The sequence below is a fragment of the Geospiza fortis genome, unplaced genomic scaffold (assembly GCF_000277835.1).
Source record: "Geospiza fortis unplaced genomic scaffold, GeoFor_1.0 scaffold88, whole genome shotgun sequence".
In the NCBI taxonomy this organism is placed as follows: Eukaryota; Metazoa; Chordata; class Aves; order Passeriformes; family Thraupidae; genus Geospiza; species Geospiza fortis.
In genome coordinates this window covers 112,297-133,815 of record NW_005054434.1, presented here as the reverse complement: position 1 = coordinate 133,815, position 21,519 = coordinate 112,297, and the positions used below count along the sequence as shown (strand labels likewise).

At 49.5% G+C, this 21,519-nt stretch overlaps 1 protein-coding gene across 1 annotated transcript in view; it reads left to right on the top strand.

The window, feature by feature from the left end:
- GALNT14 (polypeptide N-acetylgalactosaminyltransferase 14) overlaps nucleotides 1–21,519 on the top strand; it is a 75,399-nt gene that overhangs the window by 43,193 nt on the left and 10,687 nt on the right. The window contains exons 4-12 of the mRNA XM_031061937.1: nucleotides 1–46; nucleotides 2,523–2,588; nucleotides 4,432–4,553; nucleotides 8,921–9,008; nucleotides 9,632–9,716; nucleotides 11,086–11,189; nucleotides 15,950–16,076; nucleotides 19,365–19,457; nucleotides 21,178–21,261. The exon at nucleotides 1–46 is cut by the window's left edge and continues 16 nt beyond it. Coding sequence (XP_030917797.1) covers nucleotides 1–46; nucleotides 2,523–2,588; nucleotides 4,432–4,553; nucleotides 8,921–9,008; nucleotides 9,632–9,716; nucleotides 11,086–11,189; nucleotides 15,950–16,076; nucleotides 19,365–19,457; nucleotides 21,178–21,261 — 815 coding nt within the window. The remainder of the gene's footprint in view (nucleotides 47–2,522; nucleotides 2,589–4,431; nucleotides 4,554–8,920; nucleotides 9,009–9,631; nucleotides 9,717–11,085; nucleotides 11,190–15,949; nucleotides 16,077–19,364; nucleotides 19,458–21,177; nucleotides 21,262–21,519) is intronic.

The window sequence follows — 21,519 nt, the reverse complement described above, 5'->3', positions numbered from 1 at the left end:
CACCTCGTCCATGAAATCATACTCGTGGATGACTTCAGCGATGACCGTAAGTGACCCTTTCCCTGTTAAAAGCAAAGGGCCCAAAAGCCTGGGAGAGACTGGGATTAGCACTGAGACAGGGGAGAGTTAGTTTGCTGGAGTGGAAGGAAATTTAAAGCTCTGTAGCTGTGAAGAGCAAACCCCGCTGTGCTGGGTTTGCATCGCTACGTGTAGAATTCAAATTCCAGATGATCCAACCTCTTCTCACGAAAATGATGCAAGAAAAGCTCTTGGCAAATCGTTTTTATGCCCAGCAGATGTGAATCCAATCCTTACACGGCTGTATCCCGTGGCTTTCAGCTGCAGCCAGGAGCAGTTCTGGGTTGGCACCACTGGAATTCCACAGGACAATGACAGCCTGACCCTCTTGCCCCTATGTGTACATTCTGCATACATTTATGTAGGTTGTCAGCAATTCTTGATTTTATTTTTTTTTTCACCTTATTTTTCACCCGTGGAAAGAGAGGACTTCCCTGCATGGGTTTTTCCCATTTCTGAGGTGCACCATAAATAGCATTGTGCACCACACAAACAGCCCACATCCTCCTGCTGTTCCCTCCCAGTTAATAGTGTGACTCAAGGGAAATCAATAGCTCTGGTCTCCAGTAGAAGAGAGCTGAAGCCCCAGGGGCTCCCAGGGAACCACCCCTGCTAAAGACCTTGCCTAGTTCGATGGGAGAGTTGAAGATCTAAGTGCTCAAAAAACACTGTCTCAGGCATAAAAAGGATGATAAACTGGCTGAGTGGTCTGTGGCACTTATGTTTCAAGGAGCTGCAAAATAAAGCTGTTTACTTGGAAACGTGAAAACAAAGCCAGATAGGTTTCTTTTAAGAAACGGATCTGGGCTTTGCTCTTGGATGTTATAAATAGGCACTGCCTCGGAGAGCATTAGGGACAGATTTCACACAAGACCCACTTCTTGGCACTGGCACCTCCCTGGGAAGTTGCTGAAGCTAGGGGAAGGAGCTGCTGTGACTGTGGCGAGCCCTGGAGCAGCTCCAGCACACGGGGCAGGCAGGCTGGGCAAGTCTGGGATCTGGCAGAATGGCTGTGACGGGGAAGAGGAGCAGGTGCAGGAATTGAGCTGCCCTGCAGAACAGCAGAGCAGGATTTTTGGAGGGTGGAGGAAGTAAATGGCAAGTATTTGGCTAAATTAGGCAAAGCACTTGCTTTCCTGGGAGGAGGCAGGTTTGTAGGAGCACAGCTCCCCGGTCCCAGCATGCCAGGGGAGAAGGAGCAGGGCTGGGTTTTAACTCGTCCCGGGGCACCAGAGGGGAGCCTGGTTCCTGTGTAACTTAGGGCAGCCCCTCAGCTACTCAGCACTTCTCAGCTATCCGACATCTTTGCTGTGATAGTCTGAGCCTGCTGGCATCTGCTCTGCATGCATTTACATAAAATACATGCATTTGCATAATGCACTACACACACATGGTCAGTTTTTTCCCTGCAGCCCACCCCAAGCAATTAGTGCTTTTATCTCATGCCCAGTTGTGTCTCATTTCTCACCTCCCTCTGCCTGCTGACCTGTTATTCACTGGGATACAGCTCTTCAGCACGTGAGTTCCCACTATCCCCAGCAGATTTTCACTGTGAGTCCATAGCCAAGCCCTGCCACTTCTGCTCCCCTGTGCCAGCTCTGTCCCTGAACTGTTAGGGGTGTGGGTACAGTGATGTCTTGCTGACAGAGATTTCTGGAGGGGGTGAAAGTGCTCAGGGTGGGTGTGTGGGTTCAGGGTTTGGGGCGGAGGGGATGGGGCACTCACCTCTGTGTTTATAGTGCTGAGGAAGAAGAGGCAGAGGGGTGAGAGCCATGAATGGGTTGTGGGGGTCATAGTGTGGATGTGTAGAGGTGGAGGGGGCTGTGATGGGTACACCTGACGTCCTCCCCTTTGCTGGGAGAACTCTGGATGAGGACAGATCCTGGGGCTGTCTGTAAGGTTGCAGGACCTGCCTAGCTCAGGTGTAGGTGGCTGTCAGGCCTTTCTGCCCCATGGAGCTCTTGGCCAGGGCATGAGGAGCCCCCAGCTGCTCCATAGGGCTCTCTTTGAGCATCCCTTTCTCCTTGCTGAAGGCTCCAGGCCGCCACAGGAAGCTCCTGCCCCGCCAGGCAGACACGCATCAACAGCTTGCGCGTTGCTTTGCAGCTACCAAAAATAGTCATTTGCATTAATGTGCAGAAATTTAGATTCTGACCTGAACCACAACTTTTCTATGCTGATTTTAGAGCATAATTCAGCTGCTCTCAGTGTAAATCTGCTGAATTTACACTAGTTCTATGAAAACTGCTGCTCTGCCAGGCCCAATTTATGCTTCACGAGCCGAGGGGCAAGGCTGTCGTGACCCAGCAGCGCCATTGCCCTAACAAACCATCAAGCAGAACAGGACAGGGTCCTCTCCCCGCTCCCAGTCTCTCCTAGGAGTGCCCATTTCTGCTGCCAGAGGCACCGTGGGGGTGACTTGTCCTCCCTTTGTGTGTCCCCAGCTGATGACTGCCGCTTGCTGGGCCAGCTGCCCAAGGTGAAGTGCCTGCGGAACGGCCGGCGGGAAGGTAAGAGCTGCCTGCCCTCAACCCACATGGGAAGCACAGATTTTGGGAGGTGGGACACTCATGGAGCCATGGGGAACCCGCTCCATGCAGTGGTCAGCAAGGAGCTCAGTGGCTCCTGGGAATAAGGGGGACCCTGATTAAAGAAAATGTGATAAAGAGCTGGGATTTGAAATGGATCTCCCCTCTCTTGCTGAAAAAGATGGGGCTATTAAGATTTCCAGTGAGGCTCAGCTGTAGCTTATTAGCCAGAAAATTAGAACAGGCAAAACAAAGCCCCGGGTCTTATTTGTAAAGATGTTAGCTCTAATGAAAAAGAGAAGATCTGCTCCTGCTGCTTCTGTGGGATTTTTTTTTTTGTAATAATTAATTATATTTGAGAGATTAAGAAGGGCTATATGGAGGATGAATGCAGGTCCTACTGGACTGCTGCTGGCAACCTTTGGAGACATCTCCCCATTCCCCATAGCCGGAATGTGTGTTTCAAATCCTGTTTTGCAGTATTAGGATAACTGAAAACAAAGAAGTTTTTTGGTGCTGCAAATCCAAGATGTGCATCCAGGTCAGTGTTGGGTTGAGGAGGCTGAGGAGTGGAAAAGGTTCTTTTCTCTGTGGATTCTTTCTGCAGAGGGTTTCAGCTCTGCAGGCCTGGTGACAGGGTGGCATCAGGCCCCATGGGTGTAAGAGACATTCTTGCTTTGGCAGGAGATTAAGGGAGATCTCCATAGACCTGCACCTCCTTCTCACCTTTCTCCCCTGCCTTATTGGGGTGTGTGTGCTCATCTCCAGTGCCTGAGGGACCTGCAGTTATTGGTGCTCTATAAATCAGTCACAGTGTGGGAACTCAACCTTACCTTGCTGAGTACATCACTTAAACTGTTTCCCCAAGGGGCTGCCAGGGTTTGGGAAGGGCAGGGGTGGGTGAAGAAGAGCATACCTACACACAAGGTACAGGGAGATACAAGTCTGCATTGCAGGAGGAGACCTTGGCAAATTCTGGATGCTTCAGGCTTTGTTCACGTGTTCCCCCTCCAGCTCAGAGGGTGTTGCTTAACCCTTTTCCCCTAGGGAATTTTAGTATGAAAGTCAGTGACCTCCTGCATGAACCTGATGTGTGGCTGCTCCCTGAAATCTTGTCTCTTTTTATCTGCCCATATGTCCCCTTGTATTGCCGCTGTTTCTCCTTCATAAAGAAGTTCTGCTCCCCTTGAGTCACCTGTTTCTCCTCTTGTTTGATGCGTGCAGCGATCTGTTCCCATCTCCAAATGGTTCCAAATTCATCATCATGACCCTGATAAGTCAGGCACCTTGAAAAGCCAAACCTCTTTCCTTGGTGGAAAATGTGTTCCCATTGAACTGCAGATCAGCAGTGTTCTCAGGGTGGGAGAGAGATCTGGGGATCACTGGGAAACAAAAGGGCTTGCAGCAGGAAAAATTAGTAGTCTGAGAAAAGCTTAATTCTGGTGGAAGGTGTTCCCACCCTCAACTCCTCTGTCCCATTCCCTACTGCCTCACATCTGTGTTAGATTTGTTGCCTGCAGAAGGACATGAAATTATTTTGAGTCATGTTTTGTCCCAGAAGGTGACAGCAGAATTAATTGTGCAAACTACATATTGGCATAAATGCCATAAATCAGTAACCTTGGTGGAGCCATTTATTTCTTTGGGGATCTTAGGAAATGCTTGGCATACCTTGCAGCACCAGAAAGGAGACAGTGAACCTGGGCCATGTTTTATCTGGGTGGGATTTAGGCAGGTTAAAACCCAGGAGAAGCACGAGTGGAGGAGGCTGGGGATGTTACCCAGCCCACGTGAGGAGCAGCTGACACGGTGTGTCCCTGAACAGGTCTGATCCGATCCCGAATCCGAGGGGCAGACGTGGCCAAAGCAGGTGTCCTGACCTTCCTGGACAGTCACTGCGAGGTGAATAAGGACTGGCTGCTCCCTCTGCTGCAGAGGATCAAGGAGGTGAGTGCTCCTGGGTCACCAGAGTCACCCTCAGGGGATGCGTCCCCTTGTCCCCCTCCTCTTCCTCCCAGTGGGCATGACCATCCAGCCATAACCAGCTGCATGCAAGCATCCAAGTAAAGGGTACAAAGAGGCCTTTTTGGGGTACAAAGAGGCCTTTTTGGGGTACAAAATGGCCTTGTTGGGGTACCAAGTGGCCTTTTCTGGTCTTCCTCCACCCAGCAGGCAGGTGGAGTGTCTCTGTGGCTGGGGGAGCACATGGGTGGGTGGGACAAGGTGTTTCCTGGGGCCGTGGTACTCTATCTGGCCAGCACAGGTTGAGTGGTGATAGGGGAATACGTGGGCAGTGCTCCAGCAGAGATTTTAATTAGGCTCATGTAAAATGCTCAGTGATGATGATTTAAGGGAGTTGACGGCTCCTTGAATAGGGGCCGAATTTAATTTCATGCAAATTAAGCGCTAATAAATTGATTTAATAGGATTTAAATTCTGCTGATTTCGGAGCAGACAATGACATTCCCCTTTCTCTGGTGGTGTCTCTCCTGCCAGACGTGCACACAGAGGCTGCTGGCGCCTTGTCACTCGAGTCAGGGGAGCTCTGTGCCCGTGACCTGCTGGCAGCAGAGTGCAGGGATTGATGCACCGTCAGCCAGGGTGTGGATGCACCATCCTTTCCCTTCACCCTTGCTGCACCTCTGCTCCACCTCTGGCTCCTGATGGCCACTGTTAATTACTCAGCAATTTTATAACTCCTGAGTTGCACTGACATAAGGGCAGCTGAGGTGGTGGGTCATGGAAAAACCCTGCCTGGCTGGTGTTCACAGTGCCCCTCACCTAAGGCATGCTGCTTTTTACAGCTGCAGATGTGACAGCTGTGATGGCTGGGCTGTGCATCCCCTCTGTGTGTCAGCAATGGGACCAGGGGCAGGGGGGCACAGCACCAGGTCAACTCCCTCCACATGGTGCTGCTGGCACTCGTAGCACAGCCAGCACTGGAGAGGTCCCAACCTCAGTGTGCAGGCTGGGCCACAGAGCTGCAGATAGATGGAAACGTGATGGAAATGGGCTGCTCATGTCATTGATCATGGCTCTGGTAGAGTTATGAGAACACATGCTGTGATATCCCACTGGAGCCTCATGGCTCGCCTGTCCAGGCTGGGATTTACTGCTAAGCTTTACAGCATCACTTGTTCTTCTGGGCTTTTTAAAGGCAGGCATTCCCTGCTTTCTGCCAAAGCCCTGCTTGTACTTCAGTAAGGAGTATCCAGAGCAATTGCCTTTTTCCCAGGCAAAGCTTTTGATGTGTTTTGTCAGGAGAAGGGCAGTGAAGGCAGCAGGAAGGGATTTGGCAGATCTGCTTTCCCACACAGGAAAAGGACAGTGCTTTCCAGGACAGTGCCCCATGTCCAGCATCCATGGGGTGGGTGAATGTGAGTGCCATGTGCAGCATCACCACAGGAGTTCCAGTGCCTTGTGGTCTGAATGCAGCATCAAACACACACATCACCTCTGTAAACTCTTCTGGGTTGAATCTTTCCCCAGCTGGAAGTAAGGCAGTCTGTGAGCTTGCAGTGCTGCTCATGCTGCCCTGACCTTGCCCAGCATCTTGCAGCCTCAGGCAGCAGGGGAGATGTACTACAAAGAGTGTTGAGGAGCCTGCAAAGCCAGAGGGGTCCTGCATGCCTGCTTTTTAACTGCTCACAGAAGCTGCAGGATAAGGGCAGAGTTCTCAATCTCCTTCCAGGCCCACGGTACCCATCCCTGCCAGCAGGGTTAAGGTATTGATCAGTGAAGTGTATGAAATGTTGCTGCTGCCACCTTCAGGCTGTGCTCTAGAGATGGGATCCCTGGCCAGCTGCTCCATGAGGTTCAGCTGCCTAGGAGGAGCATTTTCTCACTCTGTTGCTCCCAGGAACAGCCTGTTTTGAGCTGATGTGCTTTAAGTTCCAAGCAAACGAGCAGCGAGGACCTCAAGGCACACCCATCACTTCTGCCACCACAGCCCAGCCACCCCACTCTTTGCTTCTCTTATTTTCTCAGCCAGAGCAGCTATTCCTGCCCCTTTCCATGCTGGGAAGTGCCAGAGCCCATGTGTGCCACCATGCACCCGTGTGGAGGTGCCCCTCAGGCCCCACCTCGAGCTTTCCCAGCAGCTGATGATGGTTTCCCCCTGCACTGGTGGGTCTGGGCAGCACACAGCCAGCACATGGATTTGGAAACAAGCAGGAAGAGCAAGTGATGGAGTGTGGGGGAAAGAGAGAGGGCCTGGGGGATCCCAGCCCTGTGCCTGTCTCAGGATGCAGCAGTGATGGTCAGTGTCTCACACCAGCATGCTGGGATTGTGGGCCTGGGCTCTTATTTTTACTTATGGAACAAATATCTCTTAAAGTCATTAATGGTGCATTTCAACCGAGTAACTTTTCTAAAAATGTAATTATCCATCCCAAGGTATTTTTACAGTATGACTCAACAAGCTCATCCCAAAACTGGATTTGCAAATGGGATGAACCAGTGAATGGTGACCCCCTCCCCCCCATCCCAGCTCAAATACCCCCAGTCTGGTGCTTTCCTGGGAAAAAAGGAGACACATGAAGGGCAACCTGCCTAATCTTTGCCTAATCTTGCTGTGGGGCCAGAGGAGCAACTGTGGCCCTTTTTGTTGTCCATTACAAGGTCAGGATGTAGAGGCAGAGAGCCCCTCTGCCCTTCTCCAAGGCTGAAATATATCTGTTATCTTCAGGGGCATTTTCAGAGTTTTTTCCTGTTGGTTTAGATCCTTACATCAGCGTGTTTGAGAAAGGCATTGCAGAAATTAATGCTCAGGTTTGTGAGAGAGAATTGAAGGTTTGGCTGTTGTTAATATTAACATGCCCTGGTATGGGTGGGTAGCAAAAAAAAAAAACCAGAAAGATGAAGCTGCCTATAATAAGACCTGCTGCTCAGCCCAAAATAAATCATAGCAACAGTACTGTGCTCTTGAGCATGCCATGCTTCTCTTGTGAGGGTCAGAGAGACCTTCATGAAAGCTGAGCAAATATATATGTTCCCAGGACATGGCAGGGAAAGTGAGGCAGGGAGAAGACAGCACTGCTCAAGGTTAGCATCTTGCAGTAGTGCTCTCAGCCCAGATGTGAAGGGGATTTTCTTATAAGAAGTTGTGGCATGCAGTGAGCAGAGTGGAATTGAAACTGGGGGTGGGGGTCAGCCAGCTAGAAGTGCTGCCCAGTAAGATGCTTGAGGGACAGGTTTTAAAGGAGTGGATGCAATCCTTTCCCTGCACTGCTCAGCACACAAAGCAGATGCTTTGCTTAAAACCTTCCCCCTAGCCTCAGGCAGTTAAAGGATGCTTGGCTGTGCTGAGCTGTGGCAGGCTGGGGGGCACTGGGCAGCAGCCAGGATAGATTTGGAGGGTTTGAAAGGCTCACCCTGCTTGGATGTGGCTTGTGTTTCCCTGTGCAGTACAGAGGTGCAGCAGACTTTGCCCTTTTCAGTGAGATGTTTGACTCACAGAAAGTGATGGTGAGACCCCTGGCTTGACCCTGTTATGGAAATACCAAGTATTTGTCATGCTCAATTGGAAAATCAGCTCTAGTCCAGCTCCCAGCTCATGGCCTTTGGTTGCTTCTTCCTACTGCATTTGAATGCTTCTTTGTCAGGACTAATTTCTAAAACAAAGTCTTTCCCCAGTGAGAGAGCAAGCCCGAGTGTGCTCAGATGCTTTGCTTTGTATAGCTGTGAAAAACAATTTGATCTGGTGAGGGTAAAACCTTGAAGTTTGAGCTATAATTGGAGTTTGGGATTTTTGAAAAGAAAAAGGGAGATAAGAGACCAGTCAAAGCTGTCAGAGTCTCTTCCTCCTGTAGATATTTTTGTTCATAACTGTTTGTATAATCTCTTTGCCCATAACAAGATGTTAATTAAATCACCACCAACTATTTTGAATAAATCAGGTCTTTCTTTTTTAACCCTTTCACAACTTTGGCAAAACTAACTGTACTGCCATAGTTGGTGCATTTAAAAACATACCTATATTTAAGCTGTTTGGCTGTGTTTTTCCTCTGTCATTTCAATTGCCTGTTTGTCACTTGACTTCTGAAATCCAGTTAGAAGTATTTAAGGGAGGTGAAAGGGGAATATTTTGGTGAATTTGTAAAAGGCAGAAGGAACTTTGCATCCAGCCCAGCTGTCTGCCAAGTACAGGCACAGTCTGAGGAGGAGGAGGAGGAAGCAGTGAGGGACACTTGTCCCAGGCAAAACTGAATGACACCAGGGTTTGCAGGCACTGGTGTCTCCAGGGGTTTGGAGCCCCTTGCCCAGTTTGAATGGTGTCACCTGAAGTCAGGGGTGGTTTTGCTTCTGCTTTGCAGGATCCCACCCGGGTGGTCAGTCCCGTTATTGACATCATCAACCTGGACACTTTTGCCTACGTGGCAGCTTCCTCAGACCTCAGGGGAGGTGAGTCCAAGCTTTGTGCATGTCCTGTGGGCATCCATTCCGTGGTGGGGATGTGCCCCGGCCTTTGCCCCACACCTCTGTCTCCTGCTGCCTCACAAAAGAGCACATGGGCGCTGCTCAGTGCTGCTGCCCCACACACAGGGGGTGTGGTGTGAGCAGTGTGCTTGCTACAGTGGGTGAGGTGGTCAAGCAGGAAAGAAGGGTCACGTCAAAGCCACCCTGGGCAACACTGGAAGTGACAGGAGGAGATGGGAGATGCCTAGGCAACAAATGGAGGATGCAAGTGTGGTGCTGATTAGTATGCCTGTGCTATTTGGAGCACAAATTGTCCACCAGAGCATGCACAGGGGTACTAGGTTTCAGCAGCAGCTTTAATTCTGACTTTTCCTGCCTTTGGAGCGCTTGACTTTGAAACTGTGATGCAATGTGCTGTTTCTTGTCCATATGTAGTAGTGAAATATGTTAGACATTGGACTTTTCCTCTCAAAAGCTGCATCTCTGTGGCTGAAGTCATTTGAAAGTGGGGAAAATGTTCCATCAAACACAGCTTCTGCAGCCTGCATTGCCTCCTAATCCATATCAATTTCTAATTTCCCCATGGCACTTCTCTGCTCTGGTTTTAGGTTTTGACTGGAGTCTGCATTTCAAATGGGAGCAGCTTTCCCCAGAGCAGAAGGCCAAACGACTTGATCCCACCGAGCCCATTAAGTAAGTCAGGAGGGGGAAGGAAGCACCTGAGGGGCAGGACAGGCTTCTCATGTGACCTCACGTGTGTCCCCATGCTCCACAGCAGTGTGAAATCTCTTCCAGGACAGCTCTGAACTTCTAGTACTTCTAGCAAGCTCCTGGCTAGCCTGGATTTTGCAGTGCAGCTTCACACTCCAACGCTGAAGCCTGAGAATGCCACGAAGATGGAAGGGCTGTGTTTATGGTTACTGGGGTTTTGGTAGTGCTAAGGATTATGATTAGGGAAAAAGCCCAGTGCTGTAGCAAACTGCTTCTCTCAGTTCAGCTACCACTTACAAATAAGGCAGTGTCCTCATGATAAACTTGGTGCCTAGTCCAGCCTTCCCAGATCAGCACTGCTCTTCTGTACCTCACTGAAGACTCCTCAGAAATGGGGATGTGCAGGGGAGGGAGCAAAGCTGAACAGGAGAGGAGGTGCCATCTGCCCTCATGCCATGGGATGGAGGGGTCCTTCATTCTGCTGGAAATCTCTGCTGGCAGCAAGCCTGGTGCTGGTGTCTGCAGCCCCAGCCAGATGTGAGGCTTGGAGGACCCCAAGTGCTGGGGAAGCTCAGGGGCTCGGAGGGCTCGCAGGGGATAAGAGCACTGCTTCTCCTTAGGATCCTGCTGTTAACAGGAGCTCTCACTGGCTTCCCAAAGGCTGGCCTTGCATTCCTGATCACTCTGCAGTGTAGGGCACTGTGGAGATTAGCCTGGGCACAGCAATCCCCCCAGTTGCTCCCAAGCCTCTACTGAGGCATCCACAATGTCTCCAATTGAGTGCAGATGGGTCTTGTGCCAGCCAGCAGCAAGTCTCCTCAAGCTCTCTTCTGGGTCTGCCCTCCCCTCCTCCACGGGCCTTCTCTGTGCAGTTTCTTTAGCTAATCCAAAGCAAAAAAAAAAATAACGCTGGTTTGAAATAAAGATCACACAGCTAGTGATGGCTTTTAAAAAGCCCTTCTGAATTGGCTCTGCCTTCCTCTCCCCAGTGGAATGGTGCTCTTAATAGGCTGGCTCCAGGCAAAAATCCCGTCTGAGTGAATAACCCCCGAGTGCTAAGTGCATTTTTGATGCTGAAGCCTACAATCAGGGCTGTCAACGTTGGGCTTGTAGGAGTTGTGCTGACGGGTGCATTAGCCAGTCATTAAGTGCCAGGCAATTTATGATTGGCAGCAGAACACCAAGGAGGCTGAAAGAAAGGCTTGGATGCGTTTTGGGGTGTATTGTCCTTTTCTTGGTGAGAAGGTGATGTCCTGGTCATGGAAGGGGAGGCAAAGGGAAGGACTTCTGTGCATCCAGGTGCTGCAGCAGTGCTTGAGAGTGTGTCCTCTTGTCCTTATGCATTCTTCAGGACACCCATCATTGCTGGGGGGCTGTTTGTGATCGACAAGGCCTGGTTCAACCACCTGGGGAAGTATGACAGTGCCATGGACATCTGGGGTGGAGAGAACTTTGGTGAGTTGTTCTTCATCCTCCTGTGCCTTGCTGTATTGGCTTCCCTTTCTGAGTCATGCTGGATGGATACAAGGTCATTTCAGGCTTTTGAATGTTCTGGGTGGTTTCCCTAATTTACATTCATAGGTTGTGGTCTTAGGAGAGTGAGAGATCCAGCAACCACGAATGATGGGAAGTGAGCAATTGTTGGCACTTGGGGCTGCCTGCCTTCTATGCTGCTTTGATTTCCTGTAGGTAAATACCTTCAACCACACAGTTTGCAGCTTTGGTGTTACCAACAGATGAGAGAACACTACATGCACCCTTCTATTCCTTCCTGATCTTATTTTTGCTTTAATAAAGCAAAGAATTTGTCTTCATCCATTAATGACAGCATTTCCAAGCTATGAACTGAGGTAGCAGTCCCTCCTTGAGCTGGCAGAGTACCTGAAACTGTAGCTCCATCAGCATGCAGCAAACAGGTGGCAGAGCACCAGGGCTGCTTATCCATTCCTGTATCCCTGGGTGGCTGAGGGCTGCCCAGCTCTCTCTGATACCGTCGCTTTTCCTGCACAAAAAAAAAAAGGGTTGAGCTCACTGAAATTCTGTCACATCTGGCCCTTATCATGGGACAAGAGGGACATAAAGAAATCTCCTGCAAGCACACTTGAGAGGGCACATGAAAGAGGTAACAGCCTGTCCCTTGTCCAGCAGAGCTGGATGGGGCTGTGCTGTTCTCCCTTTGAAGCTGCAGTGATGCTGTGGGTCAGAACAACAGACTGTACCCAGGAAAGAAGGGGGAGGCACTCAGTGTCAGGCAGACAGATCAGAACCTGGCTTTAATAGCTTGCACCTCTGGGGAGTGGGGCTAGCCAGGAAGGAAGGCTCTTGTGTCTCAACACACACAGCGTGCTGTCACTCATCCAAGGGAGCAGATGCTGCTGCCTCGCAGTAATCCATCCACTGCCTGGCACTGGTGTTTCCTTCACATGCCTTGTCCCTCCAGATATATTTTATTTATTCCTATCTTGTTATGCAGTAGGAATCTCACTCTTTCATGCTTTGTCTCTGTCTTGCCTTTGAAGTGACCCAGAGTACCTGAGTGGGGTGGCTGTGAGGAAACCTGGGAGAGGGGAGTGGCAGCCCTCCCACCTCCCCTGCTGGATCAATAGCCCAAACAAAGCGTTCAAGAAGGGAACTGGACAGGAGAAGAGCAGGAGAGGAGCTGCCATGCTGTGCCTGACCTGCTGTCTGTCTGTGCCCATCATTTGTCTCTGACAGCAGCCAGCAGGAGCTGCTCCTGGGAGATGAGCAGTGACAGGACAGCCTGCTCCTGGGAGAAGCTCCATCCTGGCAGCTTGTCCCGTGCCCTGTAACAGCAGGCATTGTGCTCCTTATGCCTGGTTGTGACCCATCCTGCAGAGGAGAGGTTTCCCTTGCTGGTGCTATGCCCCAGCAGGCTGGTCCTGACCAAACATGCACTGACAGTGGTGCAGGGGTGTGGGAATCTACAAAATTAGAGGGTTTTGGGAAAGCTGCAAAAGGCAGGCCTCAGAGACAGTAGAACTGTGATTTGAGCTAAGCAGCAGCTATGAGGTAGGTCAGCAGAAAAATTATTTAAAAAGTAGAAAAGCAAGGACAAATAGAACAATGATCTTTGTATTAACACTTGTCTAGAATAACTCTCTAAGCTACAGAAAAGTTTATCTAGCAAGATACTAGGAAGTTTGAAGCTTAATAATGGAGCTCTGTGCATTGTGTTTTAAGGCTTACAAGCAGGTATTGTATTTGAAATAAGCATTGTTTTAACCAAAGGTACGTGTGCTTATGGTGATTGGATAGAACTACTGTCAATGTGCTTTTGTTTTGTGTGATCAAAAAACTTATGAAGTAAGTTATAACATTAAGTTCTTTGTCTGCTGCCTGGGATGTGAGCTGCTGGCATCTTCTCATTGTCATAACTACGTAATGAGACTGATGGTGAAAAATAAAACAGCTCCAGGCACGTTCCCAGCAGTCCTGTCCTGTTTGTGATTTGTGCACAGCCCCCAGCCAGCGATACAGGGGTACCACGGCCTCCTGTGACAAAGGAAAGCAAAATCAAGGTTAACATTGCCACTACAAAGTGCAGGTCTGCATAGCAGCAGGGCAGATCCCATCTTGCCCATTTCCTGGGAGCAGAAGCCCAGGAAATGGGCAAGAAGCCCAAGAATGCCTGGCTCACAGCTCCACCTCCTGCAGGTGCAGCAGTTGAGGGCAGTGTCCCATCAGGCAGAGCAAAAGTCAGTGTGTTTGGCCTTGAAGGAGGACACCTTAGGTGTTTTGCATCTTAAATTTACTGAATTCCCTGTAGATGAGTAATGGCAAGAAGGACTTGCAGGCCAGCAAGAAGTGCCAGAGGTATTTTGCTGAATGACGGCCAAGCCCAGCACACCCCAACATGTACTGCTCACACCCTCTGCTGAGGGTCACTTGGAGGGGCCATGTGCACTGACAACATCTCTTGAGGGTCAAGGGAAGCACACAGCCAGTTCCTGCTCCCCTGGCTCCTCTGAGCTGGCCCTGTACCATGCTTTATTTGCCTTCCCTTGGGGCACTTAGCTCTTGGCTGCCTGTCTGGAGATCTTGTTTGTTACCTGCCATGGATGGCACCAGGGGTGATCCCTCTCTGTGGAAATGTGTGCTTTTATTGTTTCTGCTGTACCTAGAGCAGGCTCTGCAGGGTGCAGAGAGCTCAGACTCCTCAGCATCTCCTGTGTGCTGTGTCCTCATTCCAGTTCACAGTACACAGAGATGACCTCTTCACCAGGCAAGGACTGAATGCTGAGAGTCTTTCAGCACACCAGGGAGCTGCTCTTCTCCCAGGCTGAGCAGAAGGAGCAAAGGAGGGGAAGGCAGCTTGCAGTAGCCACTCTGTGCTCCACAGCTGCTCAGCTGGTTGTCCCCTTGTATTGGGTGCCCTTAGGACTGACACAGCAGTGCCAGCTGAGTGGCCAGTGCTGTGACACACAGACAAGTGACAGCAGCAGGCCAGTGCTGTGACACACAGACAAGTGACAGCAGCGAGGAGAACCAAGAGCAGCAGCTCAGAGTGGCCACATCCTGCCATAATCTCATTTCCCTGCAGCTGTGATGAAGCCTGCTCCCAATATAGCACCAGGACATGGCACAAGGGCACGTTTTATTGGCCTCTTAATACCCAGCCCTGGGGAAAGTGGTGAGGCTCCAGCTGCTGTTGGCAGCTCTTGCATGTAAACACGGCAGTGAAGGGAAGGGGAGGGAGTTTCTGGGAAGGAATACTGCTCCCTGCTGTGCTTTCCCACCCCTGCCATTGCTTGTCCCTGCTGCCAGGGCCAGCTGTTGGGGATGGGACCAAAGCCTTGAATTTTGGATCCAGACAAGAAGGCTTTGCAGCTGTGTCAGCCTTCCCTTTCCATCAGCTCAGGAGCAGGCGGGTGTGCTGGGAGCGGGATGGGAGCAACATGAACCTGGCTCCCACCTCTGCAGCAGCTCAGGGCTGAGTCCTGTGTGCTCAGAGGGCTTTGGAGGTCCAGGCTCCAATTGGCCTTTGCTCCCTGAAGCTGTCAGCTGTTCTTGGAGGGATGGAAGCTTTGTAAGCCCTTGGAGGACTTGGAGGAGGAGGAGTCCTGTTGGCACTGCCCAGTTCCTGCCACAGCTGCTTGTCTTGCCAGCATCCGACCTGGGGACATGTGATCCTTGTGCTGGCATATACAAGGGGACTGCTGGGAGCACAAGTTGGCAAAGACAATGGGTGTTCTCCTGTCTTAATTCTGTTGTTAAATGGGGGAGGATGTGTGTGAAAAGGAATTACTAGTTTTGCAGTAGATGCATGCTACATATGGCTCTGCACTGTCAACAGATGATAAAATAGGATTCACAGAACTGCAGACGCCTTTTCATTTTAATTTCATTTCTTTTCCACGTTGGTACGGTCTGACAATAGAGCTACAGATTCATAGCTTCATAAGCATCAGGAGCAGATGGACCCATTAGATCAGCCATGCTGCTTACCCTTCCTACCTCATCCAGCTCCCTGCCAAGAGCTTTATAACTTCTGGTGTCAGTTATGCCACAGGCTCATTTTCCTCGAGACGGGCCCTGTGGGCCAGCCACAGAGTGGCTTGGAGTGACTGGGAGACATTTCCCACACTGACAGCTTATTCAGATTTTTGGGATAATGCCTGCCACTGCTGACCTTTGCTTGTGTGAAGGTGTGTGCCTTACTTGATTGCAGCATTGGTACTCAAGGCCCTGAGTACCTGGGCAGGGTGAGCTCCTGTCCATTTTGGGACAGACAGTGGATGCACAGCTCTCTGTCCGCTTTGCAGAGTCAATGGTGGATTCATAAAGATAATGACACTTGTGGTCATTAATGGAGAGAATTCATAGCTTCTCCTGGTGAACTTGAGAGGCCTTTGGAGGGAAGTGAATCTGGAAGAGGCAGTGCAGGAGTAATGAGGGAGGCACAAAACTGGTGAGAGGATTCTGCAGTGTATGAAAAGGGACCTGCTTATGGTCCCACATTGTGAGAGCATTGTGATTGCACCTGCTGTGCTGCAGGCAGGTTTCAAGTGCACTGACTTCAAACAGCTTGCAAAGAAGCTTTGAAATGTGCTTTTAAGCCCGTTGTGCCTAGGAAAGCCAGTCTGGTAATTGATTTACCCCAGTTTAATGTTGCAGAGGACGAAGTAAGAGGTAACACCAGGATTCAGACTGCTCTAGGACAGAAAGACAAAGTGCTGAAGCTGCTTCTCTTACAGAAATCTCTTTCCGTGTGTGGATGTGTGGAGGGAGCCTGGAAATCATCCCCTGCAGCCGTGTTGGGCACGTCTTTAGGAAGAAACATCCCTACGTCTTTCCAGAGGGAAATGCCAATACATACATCAAGTAAGTGGTTTGTACTTGCTTTGTTTTGTTTTGTTGGTTCTTTTTGTGAATTAGCCTTGTAGAGAGAGAGGAGAGCAGAGAAGACAGGCAGGAAAGTTTGTTAGGAAAACTTTGAAATATCCTTGGGCAGGAATTTCTTGAGCTGAAGAAAATGTAAGTCAATACAACTGTCCCATAGGATTTCTCCAGTGTTGAGAATATGACAGAAATAGGACGTTTATGTGGTAGCTTTCATCAGCACAGAAATGGAGGGATGGCCCCAGCACATCCCTGAGAGCTGGCTGCTGGGACATCAAATGGTTTAGACCTTGAGGTCACCAGAACACTTTTGTAGTGACCTGAAATGAGGCTGCCAGCAACGTCTGTCAGTGGCCAGTGACCTTAGCTGAGGGCTCAGTGTGGCTCAGCTGAACCAGAAAATTTGGTTCCCAGTGCCTCACCAGGATGGGAGCCACACATCTTGCTGGAGAGGGTGGTTCTGTCTCCAGACTGGTGCTCTCTCCTGAGCAGAGGCAGCATTGGGCTGCACCTGGCTGGCATGGACCAAAGGGACTGCCAGGGCATAGCAGCTGAAGGGCAGGCACCTCTCCTCACACCCAGCAACACAGGCTGAATCAGGCACTGAAAGGGCTGCCTGAACTGGGCTAAGATCCTGGAAACATCAGGCAAAGAAGGAGGGAATCCAGGAGTGGGAATAGGCATGGGAAGGATGATCAGAGCAGCTAGTGAGGTCAGGAAGGATTTCCTCCATTTTTAGAGTGTGAGGCTGAATGTTGTTGCTTAAGTGAATGGCAGAGAAAAGCACTGGGGGCACTTACAGTAAATGCAGGGTTGTTTCTGAGCTAACCTGCAGCTGTGAGTGCTTACACAGCAGGCTTTCCTTTTAGTGTGGGCTTCCCACTGTCAGAAAGCAGCATTTGTGAAGACCCAGCTATCTGACCCAGGCTCTCTGCAGCTTCCTCAGCCTTTGCTTGAGACAAGGGGGAGTGCAAATGACACGTCTTGTGCTGGTGTTCACAGGGGTCCCAGGGCGAGGGAAGAGATGAGAATCTTCACTCCATGTTTCAGAAGGCTGATTTATTATTTTATGATATATATTATATTAAAAGAAAATTATATATTAACTATGCTAAAAGATAGAAAAGAGGATTTAATCAGAAAGCTAGAAAAGAAAGGAAAGGAATGATAATAAAATCTTGTGACTGACCAGAGAGTCCGAGACAGCTGGACTGTGATTGGCCATTAATTAAAAACAACCACATGAGACCAATCAAAGATGCACCTGTTGCATTCCACAGCAGCAGATAATCATTGTTTGCATTTCGTTTCTGAGGCCTCTCAGCTTCTCAGGAGAAGAATCCTAGCAAAAGGATGTTTCATAAAATATGTCCATGACAACATCTCACTGACACCTGTGATTTCCAGCCACTGGAGCGGGTGTTTTTAAAAAAAAAACCAGCTCTGTAATATGACCATTCATAAATGCCAGTGGCTAATTGCCAAGTGTCCCTCTGAAAATTACAACTCTGCCCCAATACCCTTTTTAGAGAGGAAAAACATAGGAAATCTTAATCTTACATTTTAACACCTGTACAGTTTCTAATGACGTACATACTAACTGTACATACTAATGATGCACTTATTTATCAATATTAACTAAAGAAAACTAGATAGAACATTTTTATTTCTATTTTTAAAATGAAGTCACATTCTGAAACCTCACATTTGGCTTCTCTGGAATTAGGATGTTTAAACACCTGCTCCAGCGGGTGGAGCAGGAAGGGGATGGCTGTGACGGGCACAGGGCATCATCAAGGAGCAGAGCACAAATTTGAGGATCACTAGGAGGGCTCTTGCTTTCAGTAGTGAAGCAAAACTATTTCAGAGGGGCCTGGGATGTGACAAAACCTCCCCTGTCAGAGTGGCTGCAAACCAGAGCGAGAAGGTGGCGCCTGCATTGCATCACCTGCAGGAGGAGCAAGGGGAGCTTGGATGGGCACAGCTCTTGTGCCTCCCTGCCAGGCACAGGCCCCCGGGGACTTGGGGGATGGCTGTGTCATGCCTGGGTGTGAGCCTTGGCACTTAGCCCCGTGTTTCTTGTAAACTCAAATGAGATCAGGAAGCCAAACAAAGGAGCCCTGCACGTTGGGCAAGGTTAGGTACAGATGTAGACACTGATTTAGTCATCTCTTGAGCAAGAGCACTTAGACTATTGCCTTAGAGAGAGAAAGGAGGAAGCCCATGAATCAGCAAGGAGCTGAGAATCAGTCTGGAGAAATGTACCTGTAGGCATCAGGAGCTGGGATGTTATTAACCTTAGGGAATCCATCAGCCTTAATGTTACAGTGTATAGACTGAGAGGAGAAGCAGCTCCTGGCAACCTGATGCTCTGTAGCACTTCTGTTTAAATAGAGGTGCTAGCAAAAAATATCTCCACCTTTCTGCCAGATACTGATTGCTTTTCCACAGAGCCCCTACTTCAATGTGAGAGACAGCTCAGGCTCCAGTGCAGTGCTGGCTTCATGTGCAGAATAATCCTTTCCTGGGCACCTGGGGCTTGGCTGGGTCCAGAGCCTGCCCACAGCAGCTTAGTGGTGTGGCAGCAATAGCTTGGAGGCACTGGCCTGCCTTGGAGCAGGAGACTGGAGAACTCCCCTGGTCAGGGCAGGGACAGGCAGATAGGCATGGAGCAGGAAATCCATTTGCAAGAGGAGTTAGAGCCATCTGAAGCCAACAGAAGATTTGCTGTGGTTCAGAAAACTTCTGCAGGCACCTGGCTGATGTGGGAGAGTGGCATTCATGCTGCAGCACTGTGGTGGGGCCGCTTTCTCTTTAAGTTTTGAATGCTGAGGTTTGCCTCAGTGAAATCCAAAGCAGGAGAGTCCATTCAGGGTTGAAACAAAGGAAATCTTTGCAAACCTTTGGCAAACTTTTCAGAGCTCCTTCCCATCCACTAAATAAAACCCCAGGCACTCCTGTCTTGGAGATGATGCTTGAGACAACCTTCAGTTCTGAGTCTGGTGGATGCAAAGCATCTAGCTGAGTTTGAAATGGTGAATTTTTCATCCAAGCTTGATTGGGCCTGATGTGTTTGGTCCCTGGAGTAATGGGAAGGAAGGAGCACCTAGTAGTACCTAGGAGTACCTACTAGTACCTGGTAGTAGTGAGGGATGGGCTGACTCAGAGGGGGTTTGGGTGAAGCTGAGGCTGGGAGGAGGGCAGGTGGATCAGTTGGTGCACTGTGGGAGATGTCCCCTCGGTTTCAGCGTGTCCCCTTGCCTTCCCCAGGAACACCAAGCGCACGGCCGAGGTGTGGATGGACGAGTTCAAGCAGTACTACTATGCTGCCCGGCCTGCAGCCCAGGGGAGGCCTTTTGGGAAGTAAGGATCCTTCCTCTGCTGCCTGTGCCCTGCCTGAGCCCTGCCTGCTGCAGAGGGTGCTCACAGAGATGTCCTCTGCTGTGGAAACCCACCTGTGTTGCTGTATAGCTGTGCTGAGAGGGCCCTGAGGAAGGAGGAATGATGAGGAGGACTCCATTGATACCAGAAGGCTAATTAGTTACTTTATTAGACTGTATTATTCCATACTATATTACATTACATCTAAACTGAATCTGCCAAGCACTCAACCCTGCTCACAATGCACAGCACTCATGACTGTCACCCCACAGTCCTCACGCACACACACACCTGGCCCTGACAGGCCAAGGAAACAAAACCCCATCTCTGTGGGTAAACAGTCTCCATATTGCATTCTCCTTTTGCACAAACACAGGCACAGCAAATGATAAGAATTGTTTTTCCTTCCTCTGAGGTTCAGAGAATGTGAATCCCAGAAATATTCTTGGGAAGAATTGTGCCTTGCTTTTCTCTGTGAGGAGAAATGTGGTTCCATCTCTTCTGTAGTGACAATAAAATACTGATGATAGGCACGTGCTGCAGCAGTGAGGTGGATAAAGTGCCAGTTTAAATGCTGTGCTGGTTTATTCCAGTGAGTGAACCAAACCCAGGTGGGGGAAAACCCTCTCTGCCTCTGTCCTGTCCTTGGCATTACATAGAACTGTAAAACCAAACACATCAGAACTACTTCTGATCCCAGAGTCCAGAGGTGTTGGTGGCAGCTAACAGGCAGGAAAATCATCAAGTTTTTGACCTGCTGATGCTTTATTGGAAGGCAGCAAGTGTTTGTGTGCAGGGAATTTGCCATTCATTCTGTGAGGAGTCAGAAATGCCTCCCTTTCAGGAGGATTGTAAATATTTGTGTTGCATTTCTCATTTTCACATGCTCTTCTTTGCCTTAGAAAGTTTCCTTCAGACCCCAGGGGGTTCTGAGTCCAAACTTGAATTCCTTGTGACCACTCTTCAATCTCCAGGATAATTTGAAGTCCTGGGGACTCCCCTGTTTCCTCTGAATTAATATCCTCCTCCCATCCATCAGCACAGAATGAAGGAGCAGCTCTGTCCTCTGCTTAGGGTATAGAGAAGTTGACCTATGTGAAAAGGAGGTACTGGAAGCTTCTGACTATTCCATAACAGCTCCACAGGTGGAGGCTGGCCCAGGGAGGAGCTGGAGTTTTGAAAATGTCACTGTACAGCAAATTTCCTCAACAAAAATTTTGTCCTGATTAATAAAAGAGGTGTTTCACTGTATGATTAACTTCTGCTGGCTTACCAGCCTGTTCAGGTGCTCTTGCAAATCAAGGACTCCTGTAGTCCTGCAAACCAAGAGTAACTTAGAATAGCAAACAGCATATTTTAATTTCCTAATATGTTAATATGTTCAGGTAAGAGTTATTGAATAGTAGCATACATTTTTTAATAATAATTTTTAAATGGCTGTGCTCTTCCCTGAACCTTCTCAGCTCCAGACTCCTTGTTAAAATGACAGTATGTCATCATGCCATTTTACCAAGTGAAACCTCCAAAGAGACAGAGATCAAAACAACTCCTCAGGCTCACACAGAGAGAAACCAGAGCTGCTGATGCTCTTGCCTTTGCTGTCTGTGCATTTCTGATGGGTTTCTCTCATCCTCCCTTTGTGGTGTGTTGGGTCTCACCTTCATAATTTCCACTGTATCTCTGTGATATTTTCTTCCCACAGCATCCAGAGCAGAGTGGAGCTGAGGAAGAAGTTGAAATGCCACAGCTTCAAGTGGTACCTGGAAAACGTTTATCCCGAACTTCGGTACGGATGTGCCACCTCCACCTGCATCCAGCAGGCCAGTGGGATGCTCCATCCCTCCCTCCTGCCCCCCAGAGACACGGGCACCCCCTCCCCTGGGCTTCACAGAAGGGCAGAGAGAATTTTGTGCTGCACAGCTTGCTCACAGGGTGACACTCTGTGATATCTGCTTCCTCCAAGCTCTTTGCTGCAGGGCTGGTGAGGGACAAAGCATCAGTTATTCCCATTTGTTCCTAGGAATTCATTAGGTGTCCTCCTGCC